The following is a 17,578-nucleotide window of genomic DNA, read 5'->3' on the forward strand; positions in this document are numbered from 1 at the left end:
CTCAGCAACCAGCACGGATCAGCTCCAGGCATGACGAAGCAGATATCGTCCTCTTTTGGAAGGCCAAACAAAGTAGTTTCGCTTTCACAACGAAACACACAGCGTCTTCACGACATGGCGGCGGCAACAACAATACTACAGCGAGAATAAAAGTTACGCCTTCTTTCTTTGCGTGAACATTTGGGCGGCGTTATGCAAATCCTCCCAGATAGTGACGTAGGTATGTGGGCACATGTTAGAACGAGGCGTTTTAGGTAGGTGTGGCTGACTCTTAACTTTTATAAAGAATATCTCTTTGGATTTGAGACTTTAGTCTTTGCAACTTTACAGATCTTCTGAAGAGCTTGTAACACTCCAAAGAGAAAGGAAAAATTTAAATCGCATCATATGACCCCTTTAAGGTGTCCTTGTTGGGCGTGTTACATGTACTTACTATTATAATAACAATAAATTATACATAATTATACCAAACCCTAATCCTATTCCTAACCCTCACCATATAGTAAGTTCATGTAGTTAATTAATATTACTCAATATTTAAATGTATAATTACACTGTAACAAGGACACCTTAAAATAAAGTGTAACCCAAGTTCATTCTAAAGTTCCACTAAAAATAGGAAAACAATCAACTAAATGTAATATGTAAATGAATTCATTTCTCAGGATATCATGAACTTTTGAGAGAAAACGGTTGGTTGAGAGAATGAACAGTGTGAGCAAAGCTGAAATCTAGACAAAGAAGCAGCTTAAATATAAAAGCATTTTGTTTGAATGATTTAGGTTACTACATAATTTTCATCATTCAACATTTGTGTTCATTCATAATTTTGATGACTTAAGTTAACAAAAATGAATGGATGTTTCCAAACTTTTAATTGGTAGTGTAAAGAACATCTATACATATCATGCAATAACAATTTGTTCAATTCACATATCATCGTTTATCATCACTTTTTATTAAATCCTACCTAATATTCTGAGCCGGTTCACGGCTCCATGCAGTGTGAAGAAGGCCCACAGAACCTGAGAGGAGTCGACACACAGGAGACGACCGCGTGTCCCTCCGTTGACTCCATGATGCACCTCCCCATTGGCCAGAAAGGTAAAGCTGAGCACATCGCCTGCCGCTGGTACAGGAAAACCCCTGTAGACCACCCAATACTCCTTACGGTCCAGAAGCACCTCTGGGTCAGCTGGCAGCTCTCCAGCATTGAGGGTGCCTGGATCACAGGAGGTCATACCAAAGAGAAGAGCCCCAAAGTAAGGCAAGCCCAGATGGCCCACCTCCACATACAGCGTCTCGCCCACCCGGACGGGCCTGTCGCTGAACATCAGCGTCCTGCTGCTGTCCAGGAAGTGTGTACATGCAACCGTGCGATCGTTCGAGAGAACCACGTCAGGGCCTCGTACTGGGTGAAAATGCAGGTCAGCGTCAAGGGGTGTGGGGGCGGCCCTTTGTACATTGAAGGAGGTGGATGAAGAGGGTATAGAGGAAGTGGAGCAGCAGGGGATGAGCTGGTTGTAGTTGCTGAGCTGTAGCGTAGCAAATTTTGCTGCCGCGGCCTGGCTGCTCTCTAGCTGGTTGTTGCTGTAGTTGGCTGAGTCGTGGTTGCTCTGGGGAAGATAGGCACCGAGTCGAGCGCTACTCAGACAGCTCGTGCCCACGCTCTCAGCAAATGTGCTCTCTGTGAGAGGAAAGGAAGACCAGTGAGTCATTATAAATAATAACCACTTTAATTTCTTCTGCTCGAATTACAATGCCTTTTTTACTCTTTTCGACCTCTGGATCTGCAGTTTGCCCCCTAACAGGAGCTGTAATGAAGCTGCCATGTTTGTTTTTGCCTACAGAAAAAGCATTTACCCTTCATATATTGACCTTGGTGAGACGAATGAATGATGAATGAATAGCTCCCAGTAGGACAAATGACCACCTTTTCTTTTAGAGGGAACATATTATATGTAAGGCGCTAAGCTAGTGTTCTGATTAGACTTCAGAAGCAGCATAAAGGCTGAATGATTTACATCAAAACCTAAGCCTAATGCCAATGTAATTACTACAATACTAATTATTTCTCACTAGAAATGACAACAAAAGTTAAAAAAAAAAAAAAAGTTTTAAAACACATTTAGTGTCTTTTAGACACTATTTTCATTTTTCAGCTCAACTGTCATGGAATCGAATGCATAGGATTGTGGGATATCAGGCAGCGAAGGACGAAGAATACATCTGAGCTGCCTTCAAAAATTGATAAAATCAAGGTATCTCAGAAGACAGAATGTCACACGATCATTGAATTCTGACGTGCCTTACTGCCTTCCTACCTCCGAATAGCATTTTTCAACTTTCGGATGCAACCAATGTAAATAATTATTGTAAATATATCTATTCTACATAAGTAGCAGATGTTTAGAATAAAGTTTAAAAAAAGATATTTCTTATATCACACTTGATCTGAATACATCATATTCAGTCGGATGGTCACATACTCTGTATTCACATGAGTTGAAATGTATCAACATATATGAAGCTCAGATCAGATAATACTGCATTCACAGAGATTCTGAACTCAACATAGCCCTCTTGTGACTCTTGAAAATGAACAACTTCTGTTCTTTGTTATAAGCAGTGCAGTCTCATCTGGCCCACTTTCATGTAATACATAAGTAAATGTGTGACCAGATTTGAGTGTCAACAGGAATTCATGCGGTTTTGTGCATCAATGTAACTTGACATTCAATGAAATTGGGCACTTGATTTACCCATATATTTGACATACGGTATTACACAGAAGAATAGTATATGAAAATATATTTGTTGATTTATAGTGAGATTCAAAGAATATTTTAGCATAAACATTTAAAATTCAAAGTTTAAACAAAAAATGAATATTAATTTGCGATTTTTATTTGTAGTATGCACTTATTTTGCTTTAATCAAGCTGCAGTATGGGTCACATTTAAAAGTTTGTGAACAACCACTGCAAAACTGATTTGAGCATAAAATCATTGGGAAATTAGGATGCTCACATGGCAAGCCAAAAATCGATCAGTGATTTTCAAACTGTAGTGCAAACCATTGGTGGTCCATGAAGTGGTTTGCAGGTTGACTGAAAAAAACAAACAAACAAACTGATTTCATTAGAATTATTATAGACAAAACACCAAATATCAAATCAATCGACTGAATAATATATTAATCACAATTAATTTTATGATTGTGTTAACATTAAGTTTGTGCTCCAACTTAATAGCCAGTGTCATTATGGTTCATTAACTAAATGTAATCAAATTTTTACAATGAAACTATCAAAATTATGGACTGGATGTTTTAGGTTATAGGGCATAAACTAAAGATAATTTTAAAACTTTGGGTGAATTTTTTTTTCTCCCCCAGTTTTGGGGTGCATGGTGGGCCATGATTTTTTTTCTAATGTTAAGGTGGTCCGTCACTTGAAAAAGATTGAGAACCACTGGTTAAGATGGTTTAATATGGTTCATAGACCAGCTTAATGTTTAATTAAATAAATGATTTCCTATAAATACTGCCTATAAATACTATATATAAATTTATACTGCCTATAAATCTTTATTTGTAAGCCAACAAAACTGACAACACAGGCAAAACATCTCTATATATCTGGGTTCGGTAAGCTTTTCAGGTAAGCATGGACCCTTTCTCCAGGAACACGCAGCAGCCCTGACCAAACATGGTCAATGATCTTGCCAGACAGAAGGTAAACAAAGTCCTTCAGCAATGGAGAAATGGAGCGCGAAAAAAAAAAACAGAACAAGAAGCAGGTTCAGTTTACTGACTCCCATTCTCAGATTTAGGATGTTTAGTGCTAGTGTTTAGTTATAAAATCTGTGATCTCATTAGTATTTACGCATTAAGTGTACTTCTAGCACACACACATTTTTTTTGTAACTAAGAACAGACACTGATGTCCAGTATACTGAACATGTGGTTTGTATTTATTCCTCTAATTCTGAGACTGTTTAGGTTCATTTGACTGGCACATTTCAGAGCTGTCAGTCTGGGTGGGAAGTGAATTACAGCACCTCAGTTGAGACATTCCTCTGACATTCAGCCCTTCTGTGCACCTGTGCGGCCTCCTAGAAGTAGTTCCAGCAAAGCTGTAGGGCTGCAATCTAATCATGTTAAAATGAGCTCTTGAAATGGCAGTTATCTAACTATCTGATGCTAGTTCTAAAGCCAGGGTTGACACTGAACAACACTTTACCACAGATGTGCTTGTAATAGTCGTGGCTAGATGGTAACTATTGTTCTGTGTAAAAATAGTTAATTAAATGACATTTGCACCCAGTGCTTTCAAAAAGTATGACTTTAGTACCTTTCACAAAACAACTTATATACAACGGCATAAATAATAATAAAATATTCATAATGCTTTTTTCCCCCACATATTTACTTATTTTACTTTTGTAGTATGATAATAAAATAAGTAGTATATAGTATATTTTATTATTAGACATTGCCGTCTATAACTATCAGGGAAGAAATCTACATTTAGCTTCATTTGAAGTAAAGCTTTAAGTGTCACAGCCAGAGTGACATGTCCCAGATGACCCTTCTCTGACCTACTTAGAGCTGCAAAAGTTTATGAAAACCAGTGGCATACCACAAATCTGTGGGGCCTTCCCGCAGAAATGATTTTATATGAACACTTGAATAGTGGTGCTGATGGACACAGTGTTATTTGGGGCAATCTAACCTTTTTAAAATAACGCTTTTATACTTTTCTTTTTTTTTAATGTATTTGGAACTTTAATCTCTTTAATAATTTTGCAGATTGTTGGGCCTACGTAGTTCATGTTAATATTAATGCATGTCAGTGTTTGATTTTATAGACATTTTTTGTACTTTTTGGTACAACTGGTGTGGTAATAAACCCACTGATAGCTAAAATTCTCCCATACCAGCTGATGTTTTCAGCAACATTATTGATGAAAGACTGAATTTTCAGAAGTGAGTTAGATTATCTGAACACCTACCCAGTAAAGTAATTTCTTGAGTGATTCCATAGATGTCTATGATAGACCAGAGCGGGCAGCCAACACTTAGACCGCAGTGGAAGAGGATGGCCTCTCCATCATTGATGCTGTAGAAGACCCGGCCGTTTCGGTCAGCCCAGAAGGCCACAACATTGTCCCGCATGGCCAGCCTCTCAGGCAGGGCTTTGGCCCAATATCCTGGCCGCGTCACCAGGTCGGGGCAAGCATATTTGGGGATGTCAGCTATGGCAAGCTCACTAGGGTCTATGCTGGTGAAACCAAAACGTAGAGCTCCGCTCCAGCCTGTGTGGACACCTGAGAGGCGCAACCGCACCTTCTCATACAAACGCACAGGACGCTGGCTGAAGGTGATGCCATTGCAGAAACTGCTCTTCCGGGTGGCCCGGCGCAGTTGTGCATCCAGTCGGATATTTTTGCCTTTGGCGTGGGGGTGAAAACGAGGAGAATCAATACTGATTGGAGGGGCAGAGGTGCGACGCTCCACTCCACTGTTGGAAACAGGGCAGTACTGCCGACTGGCCACTGGGCGATGCTGCAGGCTGGTGTCTGTTTGAATGAAAGCATTAGAGCACATTAGAAACAGGTAAAAAGCCACAACATACATGTAATGTAATACACACAAATGGCAAATATAAATATATGTATAAATGTATTTCTTATTAGACACCTAGTACATAAAATAGACAATAAATACATAAAATACTATTTGATCATTCAAAAAAAAATATTAGCATTTTATACATCTACCAAATGATTATAATTAAATAAATGCTTTAAAAGATTATACTGAAAATGCAAGATATTTTTTTTATTTATTTTTTTTACCTAGGAATAAACAGTTGTAGCATTCTGAAAAATCACTTAGAAACTCCATAATTCTAATTCCTTTTTAAATTAAACTTTTACACTCAAATTACCGAAATTATAGTTTGAAAAGACAATGCAATAATAAATAAGACCATTTGTACTAGTGGCATGAAACTTTTGGATCCCATTCTATAACCTTTATTCTATTGTTGTTAAGTCTATGTAGTGAAATGTATAAGTGCACTGGTTTTCACTATAGGCATCTCTCAAGGGCACTATTCCAGGAAACAATACAGCAACACTAAGGAGTATAATGATGACTGCACATACTTTTGAATCAAAGTAGAACAAAAACTGGATGTGTCTTACATAGCACTTTACAAGTGCAAACTCAAATACTTAATCTAAGTTAAATCTGTGCCTAATAATGACATTTGATGAATCTTTCAAATAAATGTGTGGGTTAGCCTATATTTCAGACTAAAATCAGAAGAACAGGAAGTTATGTTTTACATAAAGAAAATTAAGATAATTTTAGAAGCATAAAGATTTTTTTGCACGGTGACAATATATTTTCATGACAATTATGCATATCCTTTATATTTCCTTTATGCATACTTTTTCCATTGATGTATGGTTTGTTATAGGATAGGACAATATTTGGCTGAGATACAACTATTTGAAAATCTGGAATCTGAGGGTGCAAAAAAATGAAAATATTGAGAAAATCGCCTTTAAATTTGTCCAAATTAAGTTCTTAGCAATGCATATTACTAATCAAAAATTAAGTTTTTATATATTTATGGTAGGAAATTTACAAAATATATTAATGGAACATGATCTTTACTATATATCCTAATAATTTTTGGCATAAAAGAAAAATCGATAATTTTGACCCATAACAATGTATTGTTAGCTATTGCTACAAATATACCCATGTGACTTATGACTGGTTTTGTGGTCCATATATATATATATATATAATACACACACCTACACATACATATATTTCATTGAAGTAGTTGTACAGAAGAACCTTTTAACTCTGCCTGAACTGATTAGCTCTAATCTATATGTACAAACAGTGAAATGTCCCATGCCACATTTACCAAGTTAAGCATTATATCTAAATTCATTTAAGACATAACACTGCCATATAACAAACCAATGAAACATTTGTAGCATCTGTTGTTGTATTTCGTGAGGGTATGTCACAGTTATTGGAATTCTTCATGAAAATTGAGGATGTACGCAGCACACTGTCATTATGATTATGATTTTCATTGTCTTTCAGTAAAATATAAGCACTGCATTTAACAAAGATGTCGCAAAAAAGACATTACATGCCTCATGTTTCTTGACAGAAAAGACAACTTTGTGGGTGTGACATAGAATACACATAAAAATATAGAAGTATATAACTACTTTCCATTTAGTCTCACCTTCCACTTTACATGCCATAGCGATAAACTGCATTAAACTGCAGTTTGTGGATGGGCTAATATGGCAGGTTTTAAGTGTTTTTCATCAATAGATCTAAGGCAGAGTCATAAAATACAACAGTCACCTTCTCACAGGCTTTGATTAAAAGAGCTTTCCACTGATTTGTGTATAGGCTTAGGAGAGATGAGAGCCATAAACGCCACTTGTGAAGCAAAGCGTGGTTTTCGTGGCTTCCAAATATAGGCCTACACTATCCAATCCGAGCTGTGGTTAATGACAATGCCACTGTCCAGTCCCTTGACTCCTATCTCCTAGCACACACATGAGAGTCTATAGCTCTGTCTATGCTATAAGTGTTACAAACAAACAGTATATCACAGGCCTTCTGCCATACAGTGGAAATGACAAAAGATTTGAAGACCGAGATAAAGATTATTTTTAAATGAAAAAGGAGTGAAAAACCTTCATAATGATTTGAATTGCATAAATAATACCCCAAATTAATAAATCCCACATTGCCAATCCTTATTCTTCATTCAGTGGAAAAACATGCCCCTACCTACATTTCCTCAAAATTATATTGTTTTTCTTCTTGCACATTTCATAACACTTTCAAAGTGAAATATCTGTGAGTGGCGCTAAAAGCATATTCAGTTTTATCCGAAACAGATGAATGTGAATCTGACAACATTTTATTATGTTGGTTGCTATATTTATCATGTAAATGAAACGTCCAGCAAATGACGCTAAAAGGTAAATGCTTTATCATGTTTGAAAATAATGTACTACCTACACTGAGCCCTATACTAAACCTAACCTGTTAAAGGAACACGCCACTATTTTTGAAAATAGGCACATTTTTCAACAGTTGGAAATGTGTTAAATGTGAAATGTGTCTGTGTATTACGCAATGCCTGAAAATAGGCTTATTAGAAGTTACCTAGCTGGGGACTATTTTCAGGCGCTGCGTAATATCATTGCGCCTGCTGCACCCATGGTACGGCAGCAAAGTTCCTTGATTATTACGCCGGAATGAGAGTATAGTTCCTAGCCATATCGGCCTAGAAAATCGCAACTTTTCATTTTCCGTCGGTCTTAGTACACGATGTAACTACAGAAGAGTCAAGTTTTAAATAGGAAAAATATCGAAACTCTTTGGTCATTTTTGAGCGAGATGCTAACGGTCTAATCAGATTCAATGATCTATGCTAAGCTGCAGCTAAAAGTGCTACCGCCAAACCCGGAGTTCGGCTGAATGGATTCGAAAACGGTAAAACTCAACTGTTTAACTCTATTTTCAAAAATAGTGGCGTGTTCCTTTAACAAAATCAAACGTAAGAGAAAAACTTATGTAAACATGCCATTTTAGCTGTCTTTTATGAGTTTTTGTGCTCAATGGATTGTTACTAGTGTTTCAAGCTCTGCATCACAAGTGTGATGCAGAGGATGGGCTACAGAGCAAGTTTACTACATCAGAAAAGCCCATAGACTGTATAAAAACATAGTAGTGTCCGTGACGTCACCCGTAGGTTCCTGAAGAGGTTTTTGAAGCTCAAAGTGGGCAGAGCCGGCCGTTGCCATCTTGGCAGCGCGTCACTCCCGGATAATCGAAAATGGGCAAAAAGGCGGGAGCTGGTTGCTGAAACCACGCCCACCGAGCTCGACGGTGGTGACAGCCGCGGCAATCCACCTGTCACTCAAGTGGCCACGCCCTTAATTATTCAGAACTTTAAGGCTTAACATAATTTAAACGAATGATTTATAAAAGAATTCACCCCCCTCACAGTTGTCATGAAGGGCAAAATTAGCTATATAGACCAAAATAATTTTTTGTACCAGGCTGTAAACATTTGTTGGCATCACGAGAGAGAGCGGGAGGTTGCCGCTTGGAAAAGCCCTACATATGAAGCAGGTTTTGTGATACATATATTAGTAGGGCTGTCGATTTAACACATTAATGCATTGCATGCAGTTGCTGACAAACATGATACGTGATGACTGTGCGATGTGATATTGTGATGTTGATTTTATACAACAGTTAAATTAATTAGTTAGTTAATATCGTGTTACATTTTTAATACAATTTTGTCAAGTATTGTCTGTTTTTGCTCAATTTCGCCAAAGAAAATGCTTCTAAACAAAACCACAACAGAACTGTTGTGGATTTCCAAGAAACACACAGCTGTGTTTCCAAAAACGTGGATTGAGTTAGTAACGAAACACTGCTGTTTCGTTACTAACTCAATCCACGTTTTTGAACAAACTGAGTAAGCCAATGGTTCAGTGACCTATTCATAAAGAACTATTCATATAGTCACTTGCTTCTGAATAAAAAAACCTGTTTGAACAGACCAGTTGAATGAATGACTGACTTAAGACAATGAGTTGCCGCCACCTACTGGTCTTCATATTTAGACTATATTTCTTTAAAAATAAATTACATACTGCAATATTCAATTTTCAATATAAAAAAAAAACAAAAAAAACAATGCGTTTTAAAACCAGTAATCTACGAGTAAGCTATGCAATTTTTTATTTTGTCATTTCATCTGAATATCAACATTTGTCAAAGTTTTTGTGTCTATTTGTTAATGAGGGAAATGTGGACACAATGTTTTTAGATTTGTGAAGTAAAAATTAATTGACACAGAAGGCCCCAAGTGGCATGTTGTTATTAGTGTTATTATTTCTAATGTAATGTAATGCTAATTGTAATTTTGGGTTTATTTAACATTTCCATTAATTATTTCAGACTTTCTTTGCTTTCATTAAAACCTATAGTTTAACTTAGTGAAATCATTACATTTGCATTCATAGTGTTGATATTATGACATATATTCAATTAAAAAAATATGGACAATTAAATCTGTAAATATTCTTATGCTTGTATACAAGTCATAGAATAATTTTACATTTCAGATGAATCTTTCTGCTTTGTCACTGGTTATTCAATTATACAACAAAATCATCTAAATAAAATTTTAAATAAAATAGTTTATTTATTTTAGTATTTACATGAATGCCCCTTTAAAAATATATAAATGTTACTTCAATCATGACAACTCTTGGAAGATTTTAGCATGGTGATGGATATGACAATGTTAATGTATTTGGTCTTGGCGGAATAGATCTGCTACGCTGCTGCTGAATTGCTGCTGCTGTTGGTAACTGCTGTAGTTGTAGATTATTGCTGCTGCTGCAAGCAAGTACAGGAACTTGCTACTGCCAATGCATATGGCGATACGGTGTGAGTATTTAAGACGTATTGCTGCTGCACAAATAGCATATAAAATAACCCATAGCAGATCAATACAGGTGGAGCTGGGGAAGGTGGAGGGTTTCAGAGAAACTCTGAAAGCGTGGTGCAGGAAATCTCAAGTGAATGCTAGCCAGCCATATAAATGCAAGGCACTAAGCTCATTGGCTACATATGCAGCATGAACCAATCAGCTTGTGCCAAGTCGTTTAACTCTCTGAATATCATCAGTTACGTTAACAATCCGTCAGCCTGCACCATTTAGAGTTTCATGACTGAACTATATATTTTATATTATTTTACATTTTGTGTTTAAACAACCATATTAGCAAATGTTTCTATTTATTTCCTATAAATACACTTTGGCTGATTCATCATTATCATTGTGCACGTTAATCTTTTATCTAAATATGTTACAGTTTGAAAGTATCTTCCCCCATTCTATCCTATTTAAATGCCACTTCAGAAGCAGCTTCAAAAAACAATGTCATGGCCACATTGTAGCCTTAAATGTTTATGTGTAAGTTCTATGTTGAAACAAAATACTTATTTTTAAAACTACTTTTGTAACTTCTATTCTTTTCTCATTGAACACAATTATGACTTTAAATGATCTTTTGGGGAGTAATTCCTCAGCCCAAATTTATGTGCGATTAGTTTGCAATGAATTTGATTAATCAACATCATATATTATATTAAAATTAGATTAAAAATTTTAATGGTTTGACAGCACTAATTAGTACATATGAGGGGCGTGCATTACCCAAGCCATGTGGCTAAACTGACTTGCTAAATATTAACATTACTATGAATTCCCTTATCATCTGAGGCGCAACATAAAGCTTGCATAAGAAGCTTGTTGGCAATACATATGTAACTGGCCTTAAATTCTTTTTTTCCCAAACAGCTGTAATTTTCTGCAAATCTGTACCAGTTATGTAGGGGTTGGAGTGAGTGGATCTACAGCAGCTTTGGTGCCTACACTCTATTTGCTGTGAATCGTCATTATTGTTCTGTGTTCTCATTGGTTTGCTAGCGTGTGATTTCATGCGCAAGAAAAACTGTCTGAGAACTGCTCGCCTCACGTCTTTCATGTTTTCTCAGGCAATGCAAACTTTTTGAAAATCTACTGAAAACATTTTTTGGCACAGACAAAGTCACTACCACCTAATGGCTAGTGTCTTTTCAGCTGGAAACTGCTGTAAATTGTATGTATAGGTTAAAAAAAATGTAGGTGGAGACACGTTTTTCCATTGAGTGTGGATTTCATGTTGCAGTTTGTCAATGCAGCCAAACAGATACGTTAGGTCAATGAATCATCAAGTTAAGGCTGATTCATTGACCTTAACTATCTCTAGATGGATAGATAGAGGGGAACAGGATACGAAAAATGAGCACAAACTAGGATGCACAGTTATGTCAAAGCGCTTGCCACAAGACTATTGGCTCCGACCTAAACATTTATTTTAAAAACATATCGCTTGACTTTTAGTTTGCGTTGCAAAACAAATTAGCATCATGCATAATTAATATAAGAATACTGTGATAAATGTTAAGAATGAAGTTTCAAAAAATTTAAAAACTGAATGCCTACAACAGCCATCTCTTGCTACAAATTAGTATGACAGAACGGCATATGGGTTAATTTTTGTGTGTGTATAGATGTACATAGCTTGTACTATTTTCAAGCCAAATTGTACAACTTTACATTAGCTCGATTACAACTGCACCATCTCATAAATCTTATGTAAGATATATATATATACAAATAATTTTTTGACTGAAAAGCCAAAAAGTTACTCTGGATTTAAGTTTTAAATATTTTATATGCTAACTCTGGTACAGTCAAATCAGGCCTCAGATTTTACAGATGAGTGATCCATGCTGGGTAAACTGTCTGAAAGTTAAATCTTGAATTTCCTGTCTTTCATTTTCTAAGATATGTACACAAATACCAATATGATTCAGCCAGTCAGGCAACAGCATCTAATATTGGAACTGGAAATCAGCTTTGTATGGCATGCCAAGCCATACATTCAATCATATTTAAGACACAAGTTCACGTTTGACTATAAGTAAATCATTCATCAATATGTACCCATTTTATAGTCAACATACAGCTCATTGTTGTGTGGGGGTGCAAAAGTTCTTCAGCGTTCCAGTATCATAGTTCAGAGAGCTCTAAGCAGAACTTACAAGAGGGTGGGGACTGAGCACACAATGAGAAATAATGGATACCAGATAGAGCTTTATTTGTGAATATTCGTTTGGGGTCAATGAACAGCAGAACTCCAGCAGTGCCAATGAAACACATTGTGAGTCATTCCTAACCTTTTGGTATACATGCACACTGTGAGCTTTTATGTGCTGGTCATGTGCCATGTGATTAACTTTACTGATAGTGTAGAATCGGCCAATTACATATCTCATTAAACCTATTTATGGTCAGGTCAGTGTCAAAATTTCCTACAGCAAAGTCCAAAATTCTGAGACCGTTCATGAAAATTATTTTTTATTCATTTACTGATACAACATTTTAATTACAAATTATATTATCTGCACAACAAGATGAGTGAGAAATTAACACAAATGTTGGATGCCTTAACATTTGGTTTGACAATTACCATCTTGTGCTTTAATGGAGCAAGAACATCTTACAGTCTCACAAAGCACTTCACATGTTCAATGTCACTAATTTTCTTATTTGATTATTGAACTATAATCTGAAATATTTCTTTATTCAATTTACCTAAAAAAAATTACCTTTGTTTTTGAAATGGTCAAAACTCTCAGACTTTAGAGTTTATTTCCTAGATAAAAATATCTTCCAAATTGTCAATGTGCCCTCAGACCTTTGACTGAGCATATACTTTAACCACATACAGATAAAGCTCACTTTAGGTATCTAGATGCAATTAAAAGCAATTATTTGAACTTAAATTGATCTAGTAGGAAAAAGCTAGGCTTTAAATGGAAACTGTGTGTTCATAAGGTATGCTTGAGGGACACTGTGTACATTCAATCTAGGTGATGGAGGAGAGTGTAGAACATATTAGAATTCAGCAGAAAGAAACAGAGCTTTTCTCATGGATGGGGGAATTCTCATCTTCTGCACAACTGTACAGTTTATCATCAACATCAACTCTTGTGGTCTCTTTAATACAGAATAATAAATAATCCATCTGTTACTAGAGAACATAATCATCTTTGTTTAACGTTTAAATACAGACAAATAAGAAATATCTAAACAAGAAGGTGAATAACATTCATGAGAGGAGGAAAAAAAAGAGGAGAAAAAACTTAAAACATAAAGGGTGATGTTATGCTTAATGAATTAGACCGCTTTAAGCAATGACACATTTGCAGGGTCTGTGAATAACTTGAACATCACCCATCATCTTCTCACTCCTACGCAGCGCGCACTGTCATCCCAATATAGTTCAGAAGCTAGTATACATGCTTATATTTGCACAAGAAATCAAGACATTACACATCTCTATCCACATTAAAGCATACAAAAATGCTTCTGATTTCTGTCATATCAGACATATCAACCAACGGCCAACCAAGCCATCTCCTACCTATTAGTGGTTTGGGTGTTGTATTCCCCATTATTTCCAATAATTGCTCTCCCTTGGTGATAAGTGGATCGCGAATGCTTCTGCTCCTGGTCTGTCCATTTATTATCAGATATACGGAATATTTTCGGAATCGCAGCTCTGTGAAATCTCTACGCGTCTGAGACTTGCAGCGTCTTCATACTATCATGCACACAGAAGCGGCTTTTCAAGCCATTGGCATCTATTGGCGCATTGGCCAGCCAAACCCTCCCCACGCCTGATCATCCTACAACCAACCCATCTGCATCTACACTGGACACGACGCGACCAACTACAACGCTGTCGTTATAATAAACAAAACTGGATGCACTGTAAGCGCGCACGTCGATTCGTAAAGCCTTGCGTTTAAAAAAAGCTCGCGACAAAATGTAACAGTTAACGAGGAGAGCGCAAGAAGCGTTTTAAAAGCTAAACTATTTTTAACTTGACACACGTCTTAAAACGCAACGCTGGTGGTGCAAAACCCTGATAAAAACAGCTAGACGCAACTCAACGGCGCATGTGTACATATCACAAATGCGTCCTGTGTGCGTTCCAGCTTGTAGAGAACAATCACACATGACGCGTTTTTGTGTTCAAGAACAGCTGGTCACGCGAGTCTTTTTTAAAATGGAATTATTTTTAACTTCATACCCTGTCTTAAAACGCAACGCACATGGCGCGAGACGCGACACCATGGCAAAACGCGTTCCTCTTATTGAGCCTCGACACAACGCAACAAAATAATATTACACATATTGGTACTGATGTTTATTATATTTAAAGAAATTAACATTATACTCCAAGGAAAGTCACCGAACATGGTACTACCTTTGATTGGACATGTCCAAAAATCATAGTAGCCTACTGTCATGGTACTTTTTTTTTTATAAGTGTGGTCTATCTAACTCAACTCATTTGAATGAAATAAATATCTGGATTTGTGGGTCATGCTAATTTCATTATTATTATATTAGCTATATAAGCCTTGAGAAGGTTAAAAATGAAATCTTACTAGATATCAGTTATTTTTGAAATACAGCTTATTTAATACATATTACCTGGCTCTAAATTAAATGTGTTTGTTTTTTATCATTCCCTTTTTCTCCAGAAATTGATATTCCAATGTAATATAAACTTTGCATTTTTCAACATACAATAGCAAACAGGCCAGCAGATATTAAAGCACTTAAAATACATTAAAAAAATATGAAAAACAGATTAGTACCTAAATGTTTCATGACTGCAGCATAGTTGTGGGTATTTTTTGAAAATGACACAAACCCCTTACGAGGAAGTCCCCTCTCTACCCCAACCCCCATCCTATCTCCTCACAACCTTGACCGCTGGGATCCATGCAAGCTGCTTCCTGTCTTGTGAGCTGTAGCTGTCTCTGAGGAGCCTTGTCCAAACAGACCTAGCCCATGATTGCCGGCCGCGGGCCAACGGCTATTAAATCTGCCCCAGATCTTCTCAAGAGAGGTTGTTTGTCACCTAGTGTGACCATTCAGACAGTAACAAGGCCCATGGTCACTCCATATTCATGCATATAAATTAATTTCAAGATACCCAGAAAGTTTTACCTACAGTTGATATGGTAAGAATGTTATGACGTAGTCCACTTAGGACAAAAAAGTGCACTTGTGGACGTCAAAGACCTTCAGTGGGATGATTAATGCATTAAATGCTTAGCTATTTTCAAGAATAATAATGGTTTTAGATATACTCATATAACAAAGCAATCTTGCAATATACTTTCATATTAAAGCCATTATATTGTAATATAACTGTAGCAAATTCTTGGTAAAGTGCATTTTAATATATTTATATCAATTTATTCCTCTGTACCAGATAGAAATGGTGACCCTCCTGTTATGCACAGTATATATAAACTAAGGCAGGGCCAATGCACAATGAAATTCTTCTGAAGTGCTTGTAATGGATTCAAAAGGAAAAGTGGCAATAACTGTGGTTAACACAGGAAGAATGTTTGAGGCGGAGACTATTTGCACTGTAAACAAGCATCACATGAATAAAAGCTCTTTGTTTGGGATAGAATGATATCTTGCAATGGGATGCTTGCCATCAGCTCCTGTTGCAAATATAAAACAAATAATATATTATGTGAAATTACATAATAAATAAATAAATATATAAAATTACAATTAGTGGGAAGATTAAAAATAATAAATGAAGATTATTGTCAGGATATTTAACATTTCTTTCATTGTGTTGCCTACCCGATTTTTTAATTCTTATTATTCACAATGTTTATTGTCATTACCATTACCATAACTTTTTTTTCCCCCTAAAAAATACTGTTACAGCTGTTTTGGGTTCTGTTGAGGTCTTTTAATTTTGAAGTTCCCCTCGTGTGATCTTGTGGTTCCTTTGATTTATATGTCATGATTTCTTTGGTTTTCTTTGGTTGTTATCTTGTTTAGTAGTTTCGTTTTGTCATTGGTTGTTTTCGTCATGTGATTACCCTAATCTGGTATTTAAAGGTGCATTCATGCCATATTGTAATTACTGATATTACGAGATACAAACTTGTTATAAGCGTTCATGTCCTTGTAGAACTTGTAATTACAACTTGCGAATTGGGATTTTTCTGAGAGCTACAACTTGTACCACCTGACCACCTCAAATTAGTTAGGTGCTATGTTTAGGCATTGATAGTGCGATTATATAGCTATATATCAACTATCAATGCCTAAACATAGCACCTATTTCCACATAGCAAATATTTCCACAATTCAAGCAGCACATAAACCAATCGTCTTTTCATATTTACTTAAAGCACGAAACAAACATGGATGAACATCAGAACATATTTTATTTCAACCATGGAAAGATGTCAATACAACATTTTTAAAGTTTAAAGGAGACATATTATGCCCCTTTTTACAATATGTAATATAGTTCTCTGGTGTCCCCAGAATGTGTCTGTGAAATTTCAGCTCAAAATACCCTACAGATCATTTATTATATAATTTTGAAAATGCCTATTTTGAGTGGAAGCAGAAACGCACTGTTTTTCGGGCCTGTCTCTTTAAATGCAAATGAGCTGCTGCTCCCCGCCCCCTTTTCCAGAATAGAGCTGCGCCATTACAGCTCTTACCTGCTAAAAACATGTTTTGGTTCTGATTATCATATTTATCGCACTGAAATCATGCGTTTTAAACCATATGAGTTTAAACTTCTGATATACGGTTTTCTGAGGGCACACATCCGAAGCACACGGACAGAAAGCGGCTGTCACAGCATGTGAGTACTAAACTAAGTTCTCATTCACACACAAGTTTACGTAAAAAACACGAGTTACAAAAAACAGTCGGTTATGTCTGTGAAGGTAAACAGCTGAGAAATAAATTGCATGTTTATTTTAGATCTGTGTGGCAGCAGCAATATACAGTAAATAAATCAATAAATGCACT

The 17,578-nt window shown here is 36.3% G+C and overlaps 1 protein-coding gene across 2 annotated transcripts in view; it reads right to left on the reverse strand.

The window, feature by feature from the left end:
• The window catches only part of LOC107660426 (E3 ubiquitin-protein ligase NEURL1B-like), a 72,732-nt gene that overhangs the window by 3,586 nt on the left and 51,568 nt on the right, over positions 1–17,578 (reverse strand). The window contains exons 1-3 of one of the 2 annotated variants that reach the window (XM_016449725.1): positions 14,124–14,333; positions 5,016–5,582; positions 971–1,687 (exon numbers count right to left, since the gene is read on the reverse strand). In XM_016449725.1, coding sequence (XP_016305211.1) covers positions 971–1,687; positions 5,016–5,582; positions 14,124–14,154 — 1,315 coding nt within the window. In that variant the 5' untranslated portion in view covers positions 14,155–14,333. Of the gene's footprint in view, positions 1–970; positions 1,688–5,015; positions 5,583–14,123; positions 14,334–17,578 lie in introns of those variants that run through there. The other variant, XM_016449724.1, reaches the window with a different exon arrangement.

The sequence above is a fragment of the Sinocyclocheilus anshuiensis genome, unplaced genomic scaffold (assembly GCF_001515605.1).
Source record: "Sinocyclocheilus anshuiensis isolate Anshui unplaced genomic scaffold, SAMN03320099.WGS_v1.1 scaffold1763, whole genome shotgun sequence".
NCBI lineage: Eukaryota > Metazoa > Chordata > Actinopteri > Cypriniformes > Cyprinidae > Sinocyclocheilus > Sinocyclocheilus anshuiensis.